The sequence below is a fragment of the Diospyros lotus genome, chromosome 7 (assembly GCF_014633365.1).
Source record: "Diospyros lotus cultivar Yz01 chromosome 7, ASM1463336v1, whole genome shotgun sequence".
In the NCBI taxonomy this organism is placed as follows: domain Eukaryota; kingdom Viridiplantae; phylum Streptophyta; class Magnoliopsida; order Ericales; family Ebenaceae; genus Diospyros; species Diospyros lotus.
Window position 1 is genome coordinate 21,150,131 of NC_068344.1, and position 16,945 is coordinate 21,167,075.

Below are 16,945 nucleotides of genomic sequence, written 5' to 3' on the forward strand. Positions count from 1 at the left end.
AGGACATGTCAATTATCGTTCCCTCCAAAGAATGGTTAATTTAGGGTTATTACCCAACTTTAACATTGATAAAGGACACAAATGTAAAGTTTGTGTTGAATCAAAATTTTCAAGAAAGATGTTTCCATTTGTGGAAAGAAATAGTAATTCTCGATCTAATTCATAGTAACGTTTGTGACATGAAAAGTACTACCACTAGAGGTGGAAAGAATTATTTTGTCACATTCATTGATGACTATAATAAATATTGCTATGTGTATTTACTACGCAGTAAGGATGAGACCTTTGATGTGGTTAAAACATTTAAGGCAGAAGTTGAAAATCAATTGGGAAAGAAAATTAAGGTGCTCAGATTAGATAGGGGTGGTGAGTATGAATCGTTAGCTCTGTCTGAGTTTTGTGAATCTCATGGTATAATCCATCAAACAATAGCACCTTATACATCACAACAAAATGGTGTAGCTGAAAGGAAGAATCGAATTTTGAAAGACATGGTTAATTGCATGTTAAATAGTTCAGATTTAGCTCATAATCTGTGGTGGGAAAGCATTGCTTACTGTAAATTTCATATTAAATAGAATTCCACATAAAAGGCTGATAAGTCACCTTATGAATTGTGAAAATAGTAAGCAACCATCCTACAAAATCCTAAAAGTGTGGGGGTGTTTGGCTAAGGTGCAAGTTCTTTTACCTAAAATGACTAAACTTGGTCCAAAAACTATTGACTGCGTCTTTATAGGCTATGCCTCACATAGTGTTGACTATAGGTTCCTAGTAACAAAGTCAAAAATTCCTGACATTAATGTTAACACTGTTTGGAATCTATAAAAGTAGAGTTCTTTGAGAATATATTCCCTTTTAAGGAAAATAAACCCAGTGCGAGTGGTTCCAAGAGAACTCATGAGGCAAGTTCTTCAAAAGACCAAGATGGGCAGGAAACTAACATTGAGCCTCAAAGAAGCAAAAGGGCAAGGAAAACCTCTTCTTTGGCCCAAATTTTCTAACCTTTGTGTTAGAAGACAAGTCGCAAACCTATAGTACTGATGCAATGTCATCTCTTGATGCTCCTTATTGGAAAGAGGTTATTAATAGTGAAATGGATTCCATCTTGCAAAACAATACCTAGGTATTGGCTAATCTGCCACCTAGGTGTAAACCAGTCGGGTGCAAATGGATTTTCAGAAAGAAATTAAAGGCTAATGGTACTATTGATGAGTACAAAGCTCGACTGGTAGCTAAAGGCTATCGTCAGAAAGAAGGACAAGACTTCTTTTACACGTATTCTCTGATGACAAGAATCACATCTATCAGGATGCTGATTGCTATTGCAGCTTTACACAATTTGGAGATACATCAAATGGATGTAAAAACAACATTATTGAATGGAGATTTAGAAGAAGAAGTCTACATGGAACAACTTGAAGGGTTTGTTGTAAAGAGACATGAAATGAAGGTTTGTAAACTAATAAAGTCTCTTTATGGGTTGAAACAAGCGCCTAAATAAGGGCATGAGAAGTTTGATCACACAATGTTGAATGGATTTAAGATAAATGAGTGTGATAAATGTGTTTATGTGAAAATCATAAACTAAGAATGTGTTATTGTGTGCCTGTATGTGGATGATATGCTGATAATGGGCACAAATCGAAGTGTCATACATTCCACAAAGCAGATGTTAAACTCTCATTTTGACATGAAAGACCACAATCTTGTTGATGTCATTCTTGGAATTCAAATAATAAGGAATTCCGAAGGGTATGCACTTTCTCAGTCGCATTACATAAAGAAAATATTGAGAAGATTTAGTCACTTCGAGAGTAAGCCGACGGTTACTCCGTTTGACCCAAATTCGAAATTGAAGAAAAATCATGATGAAGGTGTATCTTCTATGGAATATGCCAGAGTCATTGGGTGTTTGACACATCATGAATTGTACTAGAGCTGACATCGCCTACTCCATAGGCAAGCTAGCAAGATGTATGTGCAATCTTGGGCATGACCATTTGAGCGCATTAGTTAGGGTACTTAGATACTTGAAGTACACCCTAGACTATGGATTGCACTATACAAAATATCCATATGTACTGGAAGGATTTAGTGATGCTAATTGGATCTCCGACAACTTAGAGACTAAATCAACCGGTGGGTATGTGTTCAGCCTAGGTGGTGCTGCTATGTCGTGGAAGTCTTCAAAACAGATGTGTATATCATGATTAACCATGGAGTCAGAGTTTATAGCTATGGACAAAGCAAGCGAAAAAGTTGAGTGGTTTTGCCATTTTCTTGAAGGCATTCCATTATGGCCAAAGCCTGTTAACGCCATTTGCATATACTATGACAATTTAGTTGCCTTAATGGGAGCTAAGAATAGTGTCTATAATGGAAAGTCAAGACACATTAGGCATAAGCATAACACTGTCAGAGAGTTACTCACCAATGGAATAATCTCCATTGACTATGTGAAGTCAAAATAAAATCTAGCTGATCCTTTGACGAAAGGAGTGACTCGTGAGCAAGTCAAATTCACATCAAAGGAATTGGGGCTAAAGGCTTTAAAATGACTTTTTGATGGTAACCAAACCTAGTTGACTGGAGATCCCAAGATCTAGGTTAAATTGGCCAACTGCCTGGAATAAGTCATAGTTAACACACTAAGAAATGTTTAGTTTCTCCCATCACTCATAAATTGGAGAGTGTGTCCTGTCGACTGATATCTTGAAATAAGAGAATTAGTGACATGGTACTCTTAGTCGATGCTTCCCTATATGAGAGTAGAAGTGGGGTCACTTCTATGAGAATTGTTCAATGGCTTGGGTTCTCTAAAGCTTTCATGAAACCCAAGATACTGTTCAGGATCAAAATGGACACAATCGTATAGAACTCAGTGGGTTAAGACAAGTTGTGTGTGATGTCTATTGTCTCGATTTACCTCAGAATGATAGTTTAAGAGCTAGTCTCACAATTTCTTTGGTAAGTTTGATGGATATTCACTAAGGAAGGTTCAAGTCCAAAAGACACCTTGTTAATGCATAACTTGTCTATTTGCTCTCCGTGACTCCATGTCGTTTTGTATGTTTTCCGCACACACGCATTTATGTGGGGGATTGTTGGAAGTGAGTGTGTGTGTGTGTGTGCAGTGGGCTACTGTCCCATTTCGATGGGTGACAAGGATGCCCATGGCTTTTTATACTTCCCTTTGCTTGGTCCCCAAGTTCTTCTAGTTTTGCTTGGTCCCCAAGTTCTTCTAGCTTTGCTTGGTCTCCAAATTCTTCTAGCCTTTATATTTCCATAAGCTTTTTCGAGTTTTTTGGGACTTGGTCTTCTTGAGTTTTCCATTACTGAGAGTGAGCTCTTCATGAGTTCTAATAGCTCCGGTTGTTTGTGGTTGCAGTTCACTAGACAGGTCATTTCATCCTGTTGAGACAGTCGTTGGAGTCTACTCGCCACCGGTGCAGGGCACTAACTGTCTTCAGGATAGTGCTTTTGCACGACTTGACCTACTTCTGTTCACCATCTTCTTGATGTTCCAATTTTTGGTGATTGTTGTTCACCCGTTGTCTCCTCTTTGCTGTTTTGGTTTGGTAACATCTGCTTTTGTTAGTTTGTTGTTGCTATTTAGAAGTACCGGTTGCTATTTATATCCATATTCAAGTTGTTGTAGTTAGAAGTTAAGTATTGTAGTTTACGTTTCATATACTGTAGTGGGTTGGAACTAATTTTCTTGTATTTGGTGGATCATTCCTAGTATAATCTTCACACATATATATATATATATACTCTCTGTATCCCCAACAGTAAATTCATATTTCAAGTTAATAATGTCAACAAAATATACTAGGCTTATACTATCAACAACTTAATAAATCTATGAAGTAAATGAAAATTATAACAAGGGATAAAGATCACACCTAAACAAATTTTTCCATGCACTCTTCCCGTTTTTGAACAAATCATAACATCTAGCCCAATTATTTTTTTTTTTGGGTATTTATTTCGATGCTTAATCTTATCTCTATCAATTGGTTTGTCAAGAAACTTCTCCTTCAACTCTGCTTCAATGTTATCAATTGCATATGAAGTGAAGATTCCATTTGTTCTATTTCCTTGGCGATGGTCATACAAATATGCATCAACTAAAGCATCGTTCATAGCTTGTGTCCATTGACATATCTCACCTACCTTTTTGGGTGGCTTTGTAGAATTATTTTTCCTTCGCATGGTTATATCTAAAATTAAAATGGTATCTGAAATTAAGGTGACAAGTTCATAATTAAATATTATAAAAATAGAAGTACCACAAATAGTGTCATAGTCATCAAATTTCACTAGCATAAGAAGTATGCAAATTTCCCATAAATTTGTGCATTAATGAAATTTCAATAAATAAAAGAACTATCAACTAGAAACAACAAATAATCACATACTATAATCTAACCACATCGCATATCTATGGAATCTCTAAGAAACTCTCCCCCATATGTATCCTCATAATCATCTATATATATTACCACGATTGAAGATCTTAATTAAGTTTCTCATCTATTTGGAAAATGATACTCTTATCCAAAACTATACCCAAAGTCGGTGTGGCCATAAAGCGATTTAGCTAGGCGCCCGCCTAATGCCTCCCATTATGAAGCTCCAAAATTTTGCAATTTATATTTTTTTATTTTTAATAATAAATATTTTATTGAGACAAATTTGATCCCAAAATAAAATCTAATTTTTAGTCCAAATTTCACATTGATACAGACACCCAACCCAACAATCAATTTACAACGTTTTATTTTTTCCATTTTCTCTTCTCAATTTTTACCGTTTCTTTTTTAATATCTCATAGACTTTAAGACTATAAATTTATTTTTGATTATAAATCTTTCAATTGTAGCCCTAAAAAAAATCTCTCAATTACAAACTTCTAATCAAAGACAATAACAATTATCATATGCTCTTGTTCTTTTTGTTTCCATTGTTTCATTTTTCTTGAATCTTTGATATTTTTATGTAATTAGCAAGTCGCCTGTGAAGACTGTATCATTGTAAGGTGAGTTTATCTTCTTTACTTCTTATTCTTTTACTTTGTGTTTCGGTGTAAATTAATTTTCTTTATCTCTAGAATCTAATTTTCTTTATTTCGAAAGTGGTCTTATTTAACTTTGCTAATCTTCTTTTGACATATATCAAGTGCTACCATGTTATCCTCTAATTCTAATTTGCACAGACTACAAAAATTGTAAGGGTCCACTCTCAGATATTCCGTTAGCATAGAAATCTGAAAAGAGGCCCCCACAAAATTGATACAGATGCATAACTCAAATTAATTACACTTCTTCCCATTCCCTTAACAATAGGGGCCAAAATAAATGATTACATGACAATTCATCTAACATACTCTATTGAGATGAATTGCCCTTGCATCTCAAAATAAAAGGGAAATAAATTTTAAATACAAAATAAAACTCTTGCCATCATGCCCTCAAAACCAACCCCATGGATCATCTAGTTGGGATAGCTTTGTACACATACTACCCAATGACTAGCTTCACTGGAGTAGCCCTCAATTATAGTTTTCCTTTTACCTACAATGATGCAAAGAAGCAATGTGAGACACAAGGCTTAGCAAATATAATATAAAACAAGTAAGAGCATTTTGAATCAAGGCATGCATAATGGGAAATGAAATAAAATAGAACTACTCACAACAACTACACTATTTATCAACATGCCTCACCACAACATATAACATATATCCATGCCATGCCTTCAATGCCATATAATTCATGCAGTCACTCCATTATTCACATATGACCCTTGGGCCCACACATAACATATCGACACCTAAGGCCTTAAAAATTCTTGTACATACATAATTTCAAAGCATTCATTAAACCGTGGATTGAGACCTACTTACTGGGCTAACAGCTGTTGCTCACCCACGTCAAGTGCTTATCCCTTATATTTTTAAATATTCTTTTTGCCACGCAGAACATAGTTACCACGTAAAATAATAGGTGTGCGAACATCTATCATGTAACACTTAAGCTTTTCCAAGCACATGCTCACACATGATTGAATTAATAATTTTCCTCATCAACCACCCATATACAATTTCAATGCATTTCTATAACATTATGCAACATTGCAAGTCATGGCCATTTTATACCCATGGATACATCTCCACTTCCAAAGACAACAATCAAAATTATCATCAATAAAAGACTTAACAATACTTAACGTAAGGATTAGGGATCAAAAGACAAGCAATGAAGAGAAGCAACAGGCGAACAACAACAAAAATAGTTAACAAATTGGGCCTATTTGTCAATTGCCAGAACACGCTCCAAGGGCAATCAACAGCTCGCCCTCAACGGTCGACAACTAGGGCCATTTTCGCCCGCAATTGGTAGGCAGTTAAAGCCAATTGGTCAACAACCAGAAGCCAAGACCCATATGAATAACACGGACATAGCCTAATGATCAACAAATGAAGGTGTCGATCGATAGATAGAAGCCATAACACCCCAACAGTCGATAGCTCATGGCCCAACTGTCGATTGACATTCCTCCCACACCTACTCAAATGAGCTCAAACAGTCGATAGGCCCAATCCCAACTATCGACCGGCAGTGACCTGGAATGCAAGGAATGAGAATGAAAGACTAAAAATGATTGCAAGATTTCACCAAATTATTACATCAATCTAAACCCTAACCAAGAAAACACCATTCCTTTGAAGAATATAGGGTGAACTGAAACACTATCAAAAATTTCAAAAAAACTTATCAAGAATCAAAGAAGACCCATAGGATTTTTCAAAAAAAAATAAATAAATAAGGGAGAGCCACAAACTCAAAAATGGTCTCCAAGAACAAAGCTTTAAAGAAAATAAAAGAATCAATGATTCATGGACCAACAAGAGGTTTGAGATTAGTATTTGGACGAGGAGAAGAATGAGAACTCAAATCAACAAGAACAAGAGAAGAAGAACTTGCTTTTAAAATAGAGAAGAGAAAGAGAACTTGTCTTAGAGATTGAACCAAGAAGCACTTCGCTGGCAACAAAATCCTCCATTTATTGAATAATTGAGGGAAAAGATGCCTCATCTTGTCTTCAAGCTCCTAAGTACCCTCGTTCGAGCTGTGACATTGCCCCTAGACCTTTATAAATGGGATTGATCGGTTTCTTTTCACTCCAAAATACTCACAAACATCTCCTCATATGATACATCCTCCCCGACCTCAATAGTTTGATAATAAATGATATATTGAGGATCTAGCATATACTTCATCAACATGGATACGTGAAAGACATTATGAACACCAGCCAACTGAGAAGGCAATGCTAGCTGGTAAGGCAAAGATCCTACCCACTCCGAAATTTCAAACGAGCCAATATAATGGGGACTGAGCCTCCCTGATACTCCAAATCTGCGTACGCCCTTCATGGGCATCACTCTCAACCACATGTGGTCTTTAATAACAAACTCTAAGTCATGTCGTCTCTTATCCACATAGCTTTTCTGTCCGTCCTGGGCGGCCTTCATTCCAGCCCTAATAGTTCAAATTTTTTCTAATGTCTGCTCAATAACTTCCGGTCCCAATAATGCTCAGTCTCCAATCTCCTCCCATAACACGGTCGGTCTACACGACTTTCCATAAAATGCCTTATAAGGCAGAATCCCAATACTAGAGTGGTAATTGTTGTTGTAGGCAAATTCCACCAATGTCAAATGATCATCCCAATTGCCATAGAAGTCCATCACACATGCCCTCAACATATATTCCAAGGTCTGAATGGTCCTTTCTATTTGACCGTCAGTCTGCGGATCAAAAGCAATACTGAACCTCAATTTAGTCCCCAGGGCATCGTGTAAACCTTCCCACAAGTGGGAAGTAAATTGGGGATCTCGATCCAATACAATACTCGATGGAATTCCATGCAACCTCACTATTTCCTCAATGAATATCTTCACCAAGCGATTCAAAGGGAAAGTCTTCTTGATTGGTAAAAAGTGTGTCGATTTCGCCAGCCTATCAACTATCACCCAAATTATGTCATGGCCTTTCACTGTTTTAGACAAGCTCGTCACAAAATCCATAGAAACATGATCCCATTTCCATTTCGAGATCGTCAATGACTGTAATAAACTAGCAAGCTTCTTGTGTTCCGCCTTTACTTGCTGACACACTAAACAACATGAAAAATATTTTGCTACATCTCTCTTCATGTTGTCCCACCAAAACTGACGATGAAAATTATGATACATCTTTGTCGTGCCCTAACGAATAGTGTAACGGGCCTTGTGAGCTTCAGATAAAATTTCTTGCCTTATTCCTTCATTGTTTGGCACACAGATCCTCCCCTAAAATAACAACAAGCCATCGCCCCTCTGACTGTATCCGAAATGAACAAATTTCTCAATATGTGCCAAGACCAGTACCAACTTCACATCATTTGGCTATTGAACTCTAATTTGATCCATTAATTCTAATTATACCTTCGTGTAAGCACAATACACCACAGGGATCTCCTTGAAAGTAAAGATAGACAACTCATCCATCTGCTCCAATATCATCCATTCTTGAACCATAATGGTTTCCATGGACGCTCCACGCCAGCTCAATGCATTGGCCATCACATTGGCCTTCCTTGGGTGATATAAAATTTCACAATCATAATTCTTAAATAATTCAATCCGTCATCATCGCCTCATATATTTAACTTTTTCTAGGAGAAGAGGTACTTTAGGTTTTTATGATTTGTATAAATCTCGACATTCTCACCATACAAACAATGCCTTCAAATCTTGAGAGCAAATACCACTACCGCTAACTCCAAGTCATGAGTAGGGTAGTTCATCTCGTGTTTCTTCAACTGTCTCGAGACATAGGCATTCACATGCCCACCTACATCAACAAATAACCCAGACCTGTATGTAAAGGATCGCTATAAAATGGTGAACTTTTCCCACTCCTCGGAATAGCCAACATTGGAGTCATAGTCAATCTCCTCTTCAACTCTTGGAATCAATTTTCACAGGCCTCATTCCACTCAAACTTAACTCTTTTCTGTGTCAACTTGGCCATAGGTGAGGAAAGACTAGCAAAAGCCTTTATAAATCTCCTCTAATAGCTATCTAGTCTCGAAAAGCTTCTAATGCCAATCACTATAGTAGGCCTCGACCAATCAACCACATCCTTGATCTTCTCGGGGTTCACTAAAATGCCTTTGCTTGAAACCACATGCCCAAGAAAGCCTATTTGACTATGCCAAAAGTCGCATTTGCTAAACTTTGCATACAATTGATTTTCTCTAAGTCTCTGCAAAACTAATTTGAGATAGGCCTCATGCTCTCCTAGACTTAGAGAATAAATCAAGATGTCATTAATAAATACAATGAAAAAATAGTCAAGATACTCCCAGAAGGCCCTGTTCATTAAATCCATAAAAATTGCTAGGGCGTTTGTCAATCTGAATGGCATAACCACAAATTCAAAATGACCATGTTGAGTACGAAAAGCCATCTTTTGTATATCCTCTTCTCTAACCCATACCTGGTGGTAGCCAAATTTCAAGTCAATCTTAAAAAAGACTGAGGTTCCACGGAGTTGATCCAGTAAGTCATCCACACACGGGAGTAGATACTTGTTCTTCATAGTCACTTGGTTCAATTGTCGATAGTCAATACATAACTGCATTAATCGATCCTTTTTTCGTACAAATAATACTAGAACTCCCCAAGGCGAAACATTAGGGAGGACAAATCCCTTGTCAATCAACTTTTGCAATTATGTCTTCAACTTCTTCAATTCATTAAGGGTCATTCTGTAAGGAGCTTTAGAAATGGGCTGCATACTTAACATCAACTCAATTCAAAATTCAATCTCTCTTAGAGGTGGCAACCCCAGTAATTCTTTTGAAAACATGTCAGAAAAATCTTAGACTACTAGAATTTTTAAGAACTCTGCCTTGTTCTCCTTATATTACCAACAGTCACAAAAGCTAGGTATGCCTTACACCCATGGTGTATTAACCTTTCTGCCTTCATCGCAAAAATCATCGGAGTGGAGCTCATCGGCTTAGTACCTTGGTACACAATAGTTAGCTACTAGGGTAGCTCAAAATGAATTACCTTTTGATGACAATTGAGCTTGACATAATGTTTAGACAACTAATCCATACCCAAGATAAGATCAAAGTCCCTTATATCTAACACCACTAGATCACCCGACAACTCCACGTCATGAAACTTAATCTCACAATCTTCAAACATTTCACTACCCGTTAATTTCATATATATCCCCAGAGTGGTCTAAATTCAAATAGTATGGAAATGAGGATTTGGGGACGAGAACATGACATACAACTTGGGGTGCAATAAAGGAGTGTGTGCATCCTGTATTAAAATGGACACGTACATCAAATCCATATCAGGAGAGAATACCTTGGACAATGTCATTCCTTTTTTTTGCGTCGATTGTTGTTAGTGCAAATACCCTCCCTTGAACACGGGGCATGTCAACTGCAGTAGAGTGTTGTCCCTGATGTAGTGCTAATGGTGGAGCTGCTCCTTGAACTTTGGATACAACCAGCCTCTGACATGGTCTTTGCCCCTGACCTCTGGGGCCTCTACCCTACATACTGTTGCAGCTGATCGCATTACAAAAAAATCGACCGCAGCCAAGTCAGCCATCGTGGAGCGTTTAGCGGCGATTTTCAGCAACCGTTGAAATAATCGTCGCTAATTTTAAATTTTGCGGCAGTTTTAAAAATCGCCGCTAAATAAGTGATTTAGCGGCGGTTCAAATTAATTTTTTTTAAATTTTATTTTTAAAAATTTAAGAAAAATTAATAAAAAAAATTTAATTTTAGCGGTGGTTTTGAAACCGTCACTAAAATAAAAAATTTATTTTTTTTACGGCCCGCACAAGCCAGCTCACCCCGCCCTTGCGCACCACGTGGCCACTTGTGCGCGCGCTACGTGACGATGCTGGAAATTAAATCCCAACATGCACTCCCCAAGTTTCGAACCCAAGACCTCTTGTGTGCGCGCGCGCCAACCGCCTGATCTGCGAAGAACTCCTAACAATATATGCACATATATATATTATATACTAATCTAACAACTAATTTTCAGAATTATATTTTATATTTTTTAATATATATTAAAAATATTTATTAATTGATTATTTTGAAAAGAATAATAGAATAAATTAAAAATAAATTAATTGAGTTAAATTAAATAAATTAATTGATTAAAAATAAAAAAGAAGATTTTATATATTTTTTAAAAAATTATTAAAATTTTATATATTAATTTTTTTATTTTTTTAAATTATATTTTTAATGAATTTTGCTATTAATTTAAATGCAATTTTATATTTATTTATAAGATTTTATATTTATTTAATTTTTAATTATTTTCTTAAGCAAAATTTAATTTTTTTAATGAAAATAATGAATTTTAATATTTCAGATTTTTATTTAATTTTAATTTTAATTTTTTTTTCAATTTAACAGCAGTTTTCGAAAATCACCGCTAAATTTAATTTTTTAATGAATTATTTTATTTTATTTTTAATTTTGAATTATTTATTTTTTTTAAATTTAGCGGCGATTTTTCAAAAACCACCGCTAAATTTAATATTTTTTGAATTTTGCAAAACCGTCGCAAATGTTAATTTAATTTTAATTTTTTTTAAATTTAGCGGCAATTTTTCAAAAATCGTCGCTAAATTTAATCTTTTTTGAATTTTGAGGCAGTTTTTTAAAAACACCGCAAATGTTAATATAATTTTAATTTTAAATTTTTTTTTAATTTAGTAGCGGTTTCTAAGAAACCACCGCGAAAAAGAATTTAATTTTTTTTATTATTTAATTTTTTTTTAAATTTAGCGACGATTTTTTGAAAACCGTTGCAAAAAAACATGTTTTACTGAATTTTGCGACAGTTTTATAAAACCGTCACAAAATTTTAAAGAAACTGCCAGAAAAATCATATTTTGTAGGGTTTTTAGAACTGCCCCAAACAATCAATTTCTTTGTACTATCAAGTACAAGTACTTGCCCGGATATAGCGACAGTTGGTGCGAGGCGAGGCGGTGTGAGGAAGGTGGCGGTTGGTGCTGGAGCTTGTTGGAGGTGGCGACTATGGGAAGGGGAGAGGAGAGGGGAGATTGCAGGCAATGGAGCATTTTGTCATTTTAGCCCCTCTCGATAAGCTTCTCTGTGAGGCTCTCAAACAAAGTAGCATTAACCTTCTAAGTTTGATAAATTGTTACTATCATATCGTTATATTTTATTTTTATAACACCACTATCTGAATTTTTGACCCGATTAACATTCTTCTCCCCAACTTTGCTTTCATCTCTCACTCGTTACATAATATGGGACTGTACAGACACCCAAATTATGAAGTTACCTTTCAAGCTACTTTATTATGCCTTTGGATTTTTTACCTAGCAACATGAGCCAGCAATCAAAGTGATAAAATGTTTTCGAGTTTTTCTTTTCCTTTTTTATCCTTCCTCTATATGAAAGTTTGCTAGTTTGTAGTCTTTGATCCCAACAGTTAAAATAGGGGCTTCTGTTAGCAAAAGTTATAGGAAGATTAAAAAATATTTTATGTATGAACGAATACTTTTATGTATGAATCTATTTAAATTTATGCCTTTATGCTTCTACTGAATAAAACTTGAGGATCTACCCACCCATGTACAGGCATGTTTTATACATGTACATATTTGCATTTTCTTAAAATTTATTGCTCACTGAAAATGGGGATGAAATCATTGTCATTTTTAGAAGAAGATATTCTAATAGCCAGGAATCAGGAGTCCGCACTTGAACACTATATGGTGCTTGCTAGAATTGCCAGAGACAGAGTTCTGATCTGATAATAGTCCTCGTTTTAGAATCTAAGGAAGTGGGTTGGTGAAGGGATTCCACCAATATTTGCTTAGGTCGTCTTGCTTGGCCTGTGTTGGTTGCTTCATTTGTTTTTGTAATTTTGATAATGTTTTTTTCCCCTTCTCTTCACTCTTCCTACCTATTTACATTAGCCATTTTCTTTCCGACGTGTTGTGTTGTGATTTGATTGATAATAATGGTAAGATTATTTCTCGATATCTAAAAGATTCAAAAAAATCATGGAATAGATATACTGAACCTATCAGTTATATATCTTAAAGGTGATGGATCAACTTCATGCCTAACAGATCGAGCCGACTTTTAATTGTAAATTCTTTGATCATCTTTCTCAATAGGAATCAGAAGCAAGTGAAAACTGCATAAATGTTTCCTGTTCTTCTTGATGCTACGTGGTTATGGGGAAAAATGCAAATGGCCATTCCCAGTACTTGTAACTATTTAGATGTTCTATATAATAAACTGATAGTTTTGCTTTTAGATCTCTTGTTTGAACTTCAATATCTTATTCTTGCTTGAGCTATATGTTTTAGTGCCAATAGCTTTTAGGTTGAGAGAGGACTGTCCTGCAGTACATTGATTCAGCACGCCCACTGGCACAATATATATGTGTGTGTGTGTGTGTATTATAGCTACATATTGCATATGTAGAGAGAAAAGAGTTTCTTCAGATGACTGAGAAAATTGTTATAACTTGGAGATAGATTGTTGTTGGCTCAGCGAAACTAGCTGCTTTCGCAAGATTTTGCCAGCAGCTGACTTTGGGATGGAATTGATGAAGGTTACTCGTCTCACCTTCTTGTATGGGGTCACCTGATTATTGCCAACAACAAGCTTAGGTTTCTTACATAAAAATATGTAAATATGTCCTTCCTACAGGAAAGAGAAGGAAGGGGCCAACACAAACCTGCCCGCCAACAAATTGGATCACTTGCGCTTCTGTGAGTTTCGAACCAGTTCTTCTCACCACATATGCCATGGGTATCTGTCCTGCTTCTTCATCTTCAACTCTGAGCAATATATATCTAATGCTGTTAGACTCTGTGTGTGTGTGTGTGTGAGAGAGAGAGAGAGAGAGAGATGTACGGTATAACTGCAGCATCAAGAATGCTGGGATGGCTTAAAAGTATGGCTTCCAGTTCAGCTGGTGCGACCTGCATTTGCATTCATACCATTTCATTATATGGTCCTTAATATCCATGGGGTGTTAATACTTTGTATCCCAAACAGGTTATTGACATAAGTTCCAACAGCAATATGATGTAGAGATTGCTGATGTACCTGGTACCCATTATGCTTGATGAGCTCCTTCAGCCGATCAACAATGTAAAGAAACCCTTTTTCATCGATGTAGCAAAGATCTCCGGTTCGCAGCCACCCATCTGGGGTAATTGTTGCAGCTGTTGCCACCTCGTTTCCCATGTACCCTTTCATCACCACCAGGCTCTTCAGCCACAACTCCCCTTCCTTACAAGGCGGCAATGATAACCCGGTATCAATATCCACCACCTTAGCACTAAAGCATGGAACCAACCTTCCACATGAAGCTGGATGAGCCTTTGCCTCTTTATCAGAAGCATGGAATGTTGCTGCACCACAGCTCTCCGTTAGCCCGTAACCTTGCCTTAGCTCCACCCACGGGAACTTCTTTCTGAACTCTGCCGCAACCTCTTTGCTCAAAGGTGCAGCCCCCGATCCAATCCTTCTCAGTGATGACAAGTCAAAGCCGCCTTTATCATACTTCACGAGCCCAAGTATGACTGGAGGCACTGCTGCTATGTTGTTAATTCGATGAGTCTGAATGGCCTCGAGCATGGCTTGGAAGTCAAATCTTTGCATCACCACTGTTGTAATGCCCGAGCAGAACAAACCCAGACCAAAGAATGCAAGGCCATAGATGTGAAACATGGGTATGAAGCACAAGAACACATCATTCTGGGACGACGATACTTCCACAGACCATTGCAGGAGTTTCATGATAGCTATGAAGTTTTCATGGGTTAATAATACCCCTTTGCTGGTGCCTGTAGTACCTGAGGAGTAGAGAATGGCAGCAGTGTCTGACTGGGTGAGCTCGTGCTTTGGCAACTCTAGTGGATCGCAGCTTTCAATCAGCTCTTCGATGGAAAGAGACCCGTCGTCAGATGGACGACAAGTAACGAGTGTTGGCAGTCCAGTGGAGAGTAACTTGTGTGCCTCTTCCGGTGAAGCAATGCCGAGTTTGGCGCCCGAGTCACTCACTTGCTTGGCGGTTTCAGACTCTGTGCTGAGCGGATTCGCTGTGGTTAGGATTGCACCAATGGAGAGCACAGCGAGACAGATGGTTGGGTACAAGATCGAGTTCGGGGAGAGGACAAACACAACATCACCTTTGCGTACTCCGAGAGCATGGTAGAGTCCGGTGGCGAGAGAGCCGATCGAGCGGCGGAGCTCCCCGTACGTGACTCGGCGGTTAGTGGCCGAGTCGATGAGCGCAACTCGTGATTCGGCCTCACTTGGGTGTGGAAAATGAGATAGCACAAATGTGGCCGTGTCAAGGTCAGGCTTAGTTGGTAACTTCTGATGCTCACCGAGTTGATGCAGCGAACTGTAGATGCCTGTTTGGGGATCAAAGCCGCTTCTCCGGTAGTTCAGCTGCCAGTCGCTTCGGGGTTCATCTTCGACGACGGCGGAGATCCACCCCTCCTCGCTCGACATGGCTCAAGAAATTGACCAAGTCAAGTTTAACAGAACATACTATTACTAAACCTATGTGGTAAAGCCTTGTATGTGATTTATAAGGATGTTGAAGGATCAATTTATGGGCATCGTCAAGTCCGCAGGGTCTAATTGCCGGCGATGACGAGGTAATCAAATGGGTCATGAATTGTTCTTGTCTTTTAGCGGATCTATTTTTTTATGGGGAAGACAGTTTGTTGCCGCCCCAGCTGGCTGATCAGTTTTGCAGAAGACAAATGCAAAATGGGTAGCGAAGTTGAGCTCTGGGTGATTACCAAAGAAGGTATTTGGGAGATTCTTTCTTTATGCTGGGTACTGCATCAAATATGGAAGTATACATATATGTTGTACAGATGGTACGAAAGCAAAGTTACAAATAATTAATTATATATGCAAACAAGGATCTTCCTTGGGCGATTAAGTGTGTGTGGTTTATGAGTTATTAAACAATTTTAGCAAGTTTATGAATGCTGCTAGACAAGAGGATAACGGTTGTAGCCAGGTAGGTTATCATTGATAGAAAAACAAAATAAGAACACAAAAAGATACAGTACAGTCTATATAAAAATATATAGGGTAAATTACCCCTGCACTTAATTCTATAATTTGTTTAGACACTCCCTTAATTGGGTCCATTTTTCGTCAAAGAGATTATTTTACTTTTCTCTAATTGACAGGACAAACTTTTCATTATAAACAAGGTTAATGAAATTGAAATTAAGCTAAAATTAACCAAATTTCCCTATTTTATCCCTTTATTTATAATTAGAAAACACCAAAAAAAAAAAAGAATGGCCACATGGGCAACTGATGAGTTCCTACAAACTGTTAATTCCAAATCAATAAGCTAGAAATGAGATTTACTTGAGAGGGTACAAGCTCAATGGAAAAAATAAAGAAGAAGAACCAAGTCATTTGTAAGTTTGTTGAAAATGCCTTAGCAACTGTTATAATGTTGAAGCAAAACTGAAGATAATATGAAAATCTATCTTACAGTTGGTCGGCTTTGGGAGAGGAAGAATATGAGCAGAAGTAGCTAACTTAGTTGATAAAAGAGTTAGTTATAGTCCTAAGTTTAAGGCTTCTGTTATGATTTATTTTTTTGTTTAGCTGTAGTTGAAGTTCTTCAGTTAATTAGTTCCTATACTTTAGGAGATTATGAATGAATTATGTAGCAATTTAGTTAAGCTTTGATGTATTTAAACAATTCTAGAGACTCGATAAAAACGTATCTGTGATTTGCCTCCATTTTGTGAATTCCCTTTGCTTTGCTGTGTTTTACTTTTGTTTTCTTAGTTAT

General features: G+C 37.1%; 2 protein-coding genes across 2 annotated transcripts; both read right to left on the reverse strand.

Moving 5' to 3' along the window:
- Positions 1 to 7,186: 7,186 nt before the first annotated feature.
- On the reverse strand, positions 7,187 to 7,543 carry LOC127805600 (uncharacterized). The gene has a single exon (XM_052342350.1). It carries the CDS (start codon positions 7,541 to 7,543, stop codon positions 7,187 to 7,189), a length of 357 nt encoding a protein of 118 aa, XP_052198310.1.
- A 6,071-nt stretch (positions 7,544 to 13,614) lies between these two features.
- LOC127805601 (probable CoA ligase CCL5) lies at positions 13,615 to 15,624 on the reverse strand. The gene is made up of 4 exons (XM_052342351.1): positions 14,209 to 15,624; positions 14,014 to 14,081; positions 13,835 to 13,937; positions 13,615 to 13,740 (listed from the first exon to the last, which is right to left on the reverse strand). The coding sequence occupies exons 1-4, from the start codon at positions 15,622 to 15,624 to the stop codon at positions 13,615 to 13,617; spliced, it is 1,713 nt and encodes a 570-aa protein (XP_052198311.1).
- Positions 15,625 to 16,945: the final 1,321 nt, after the last annotated feature.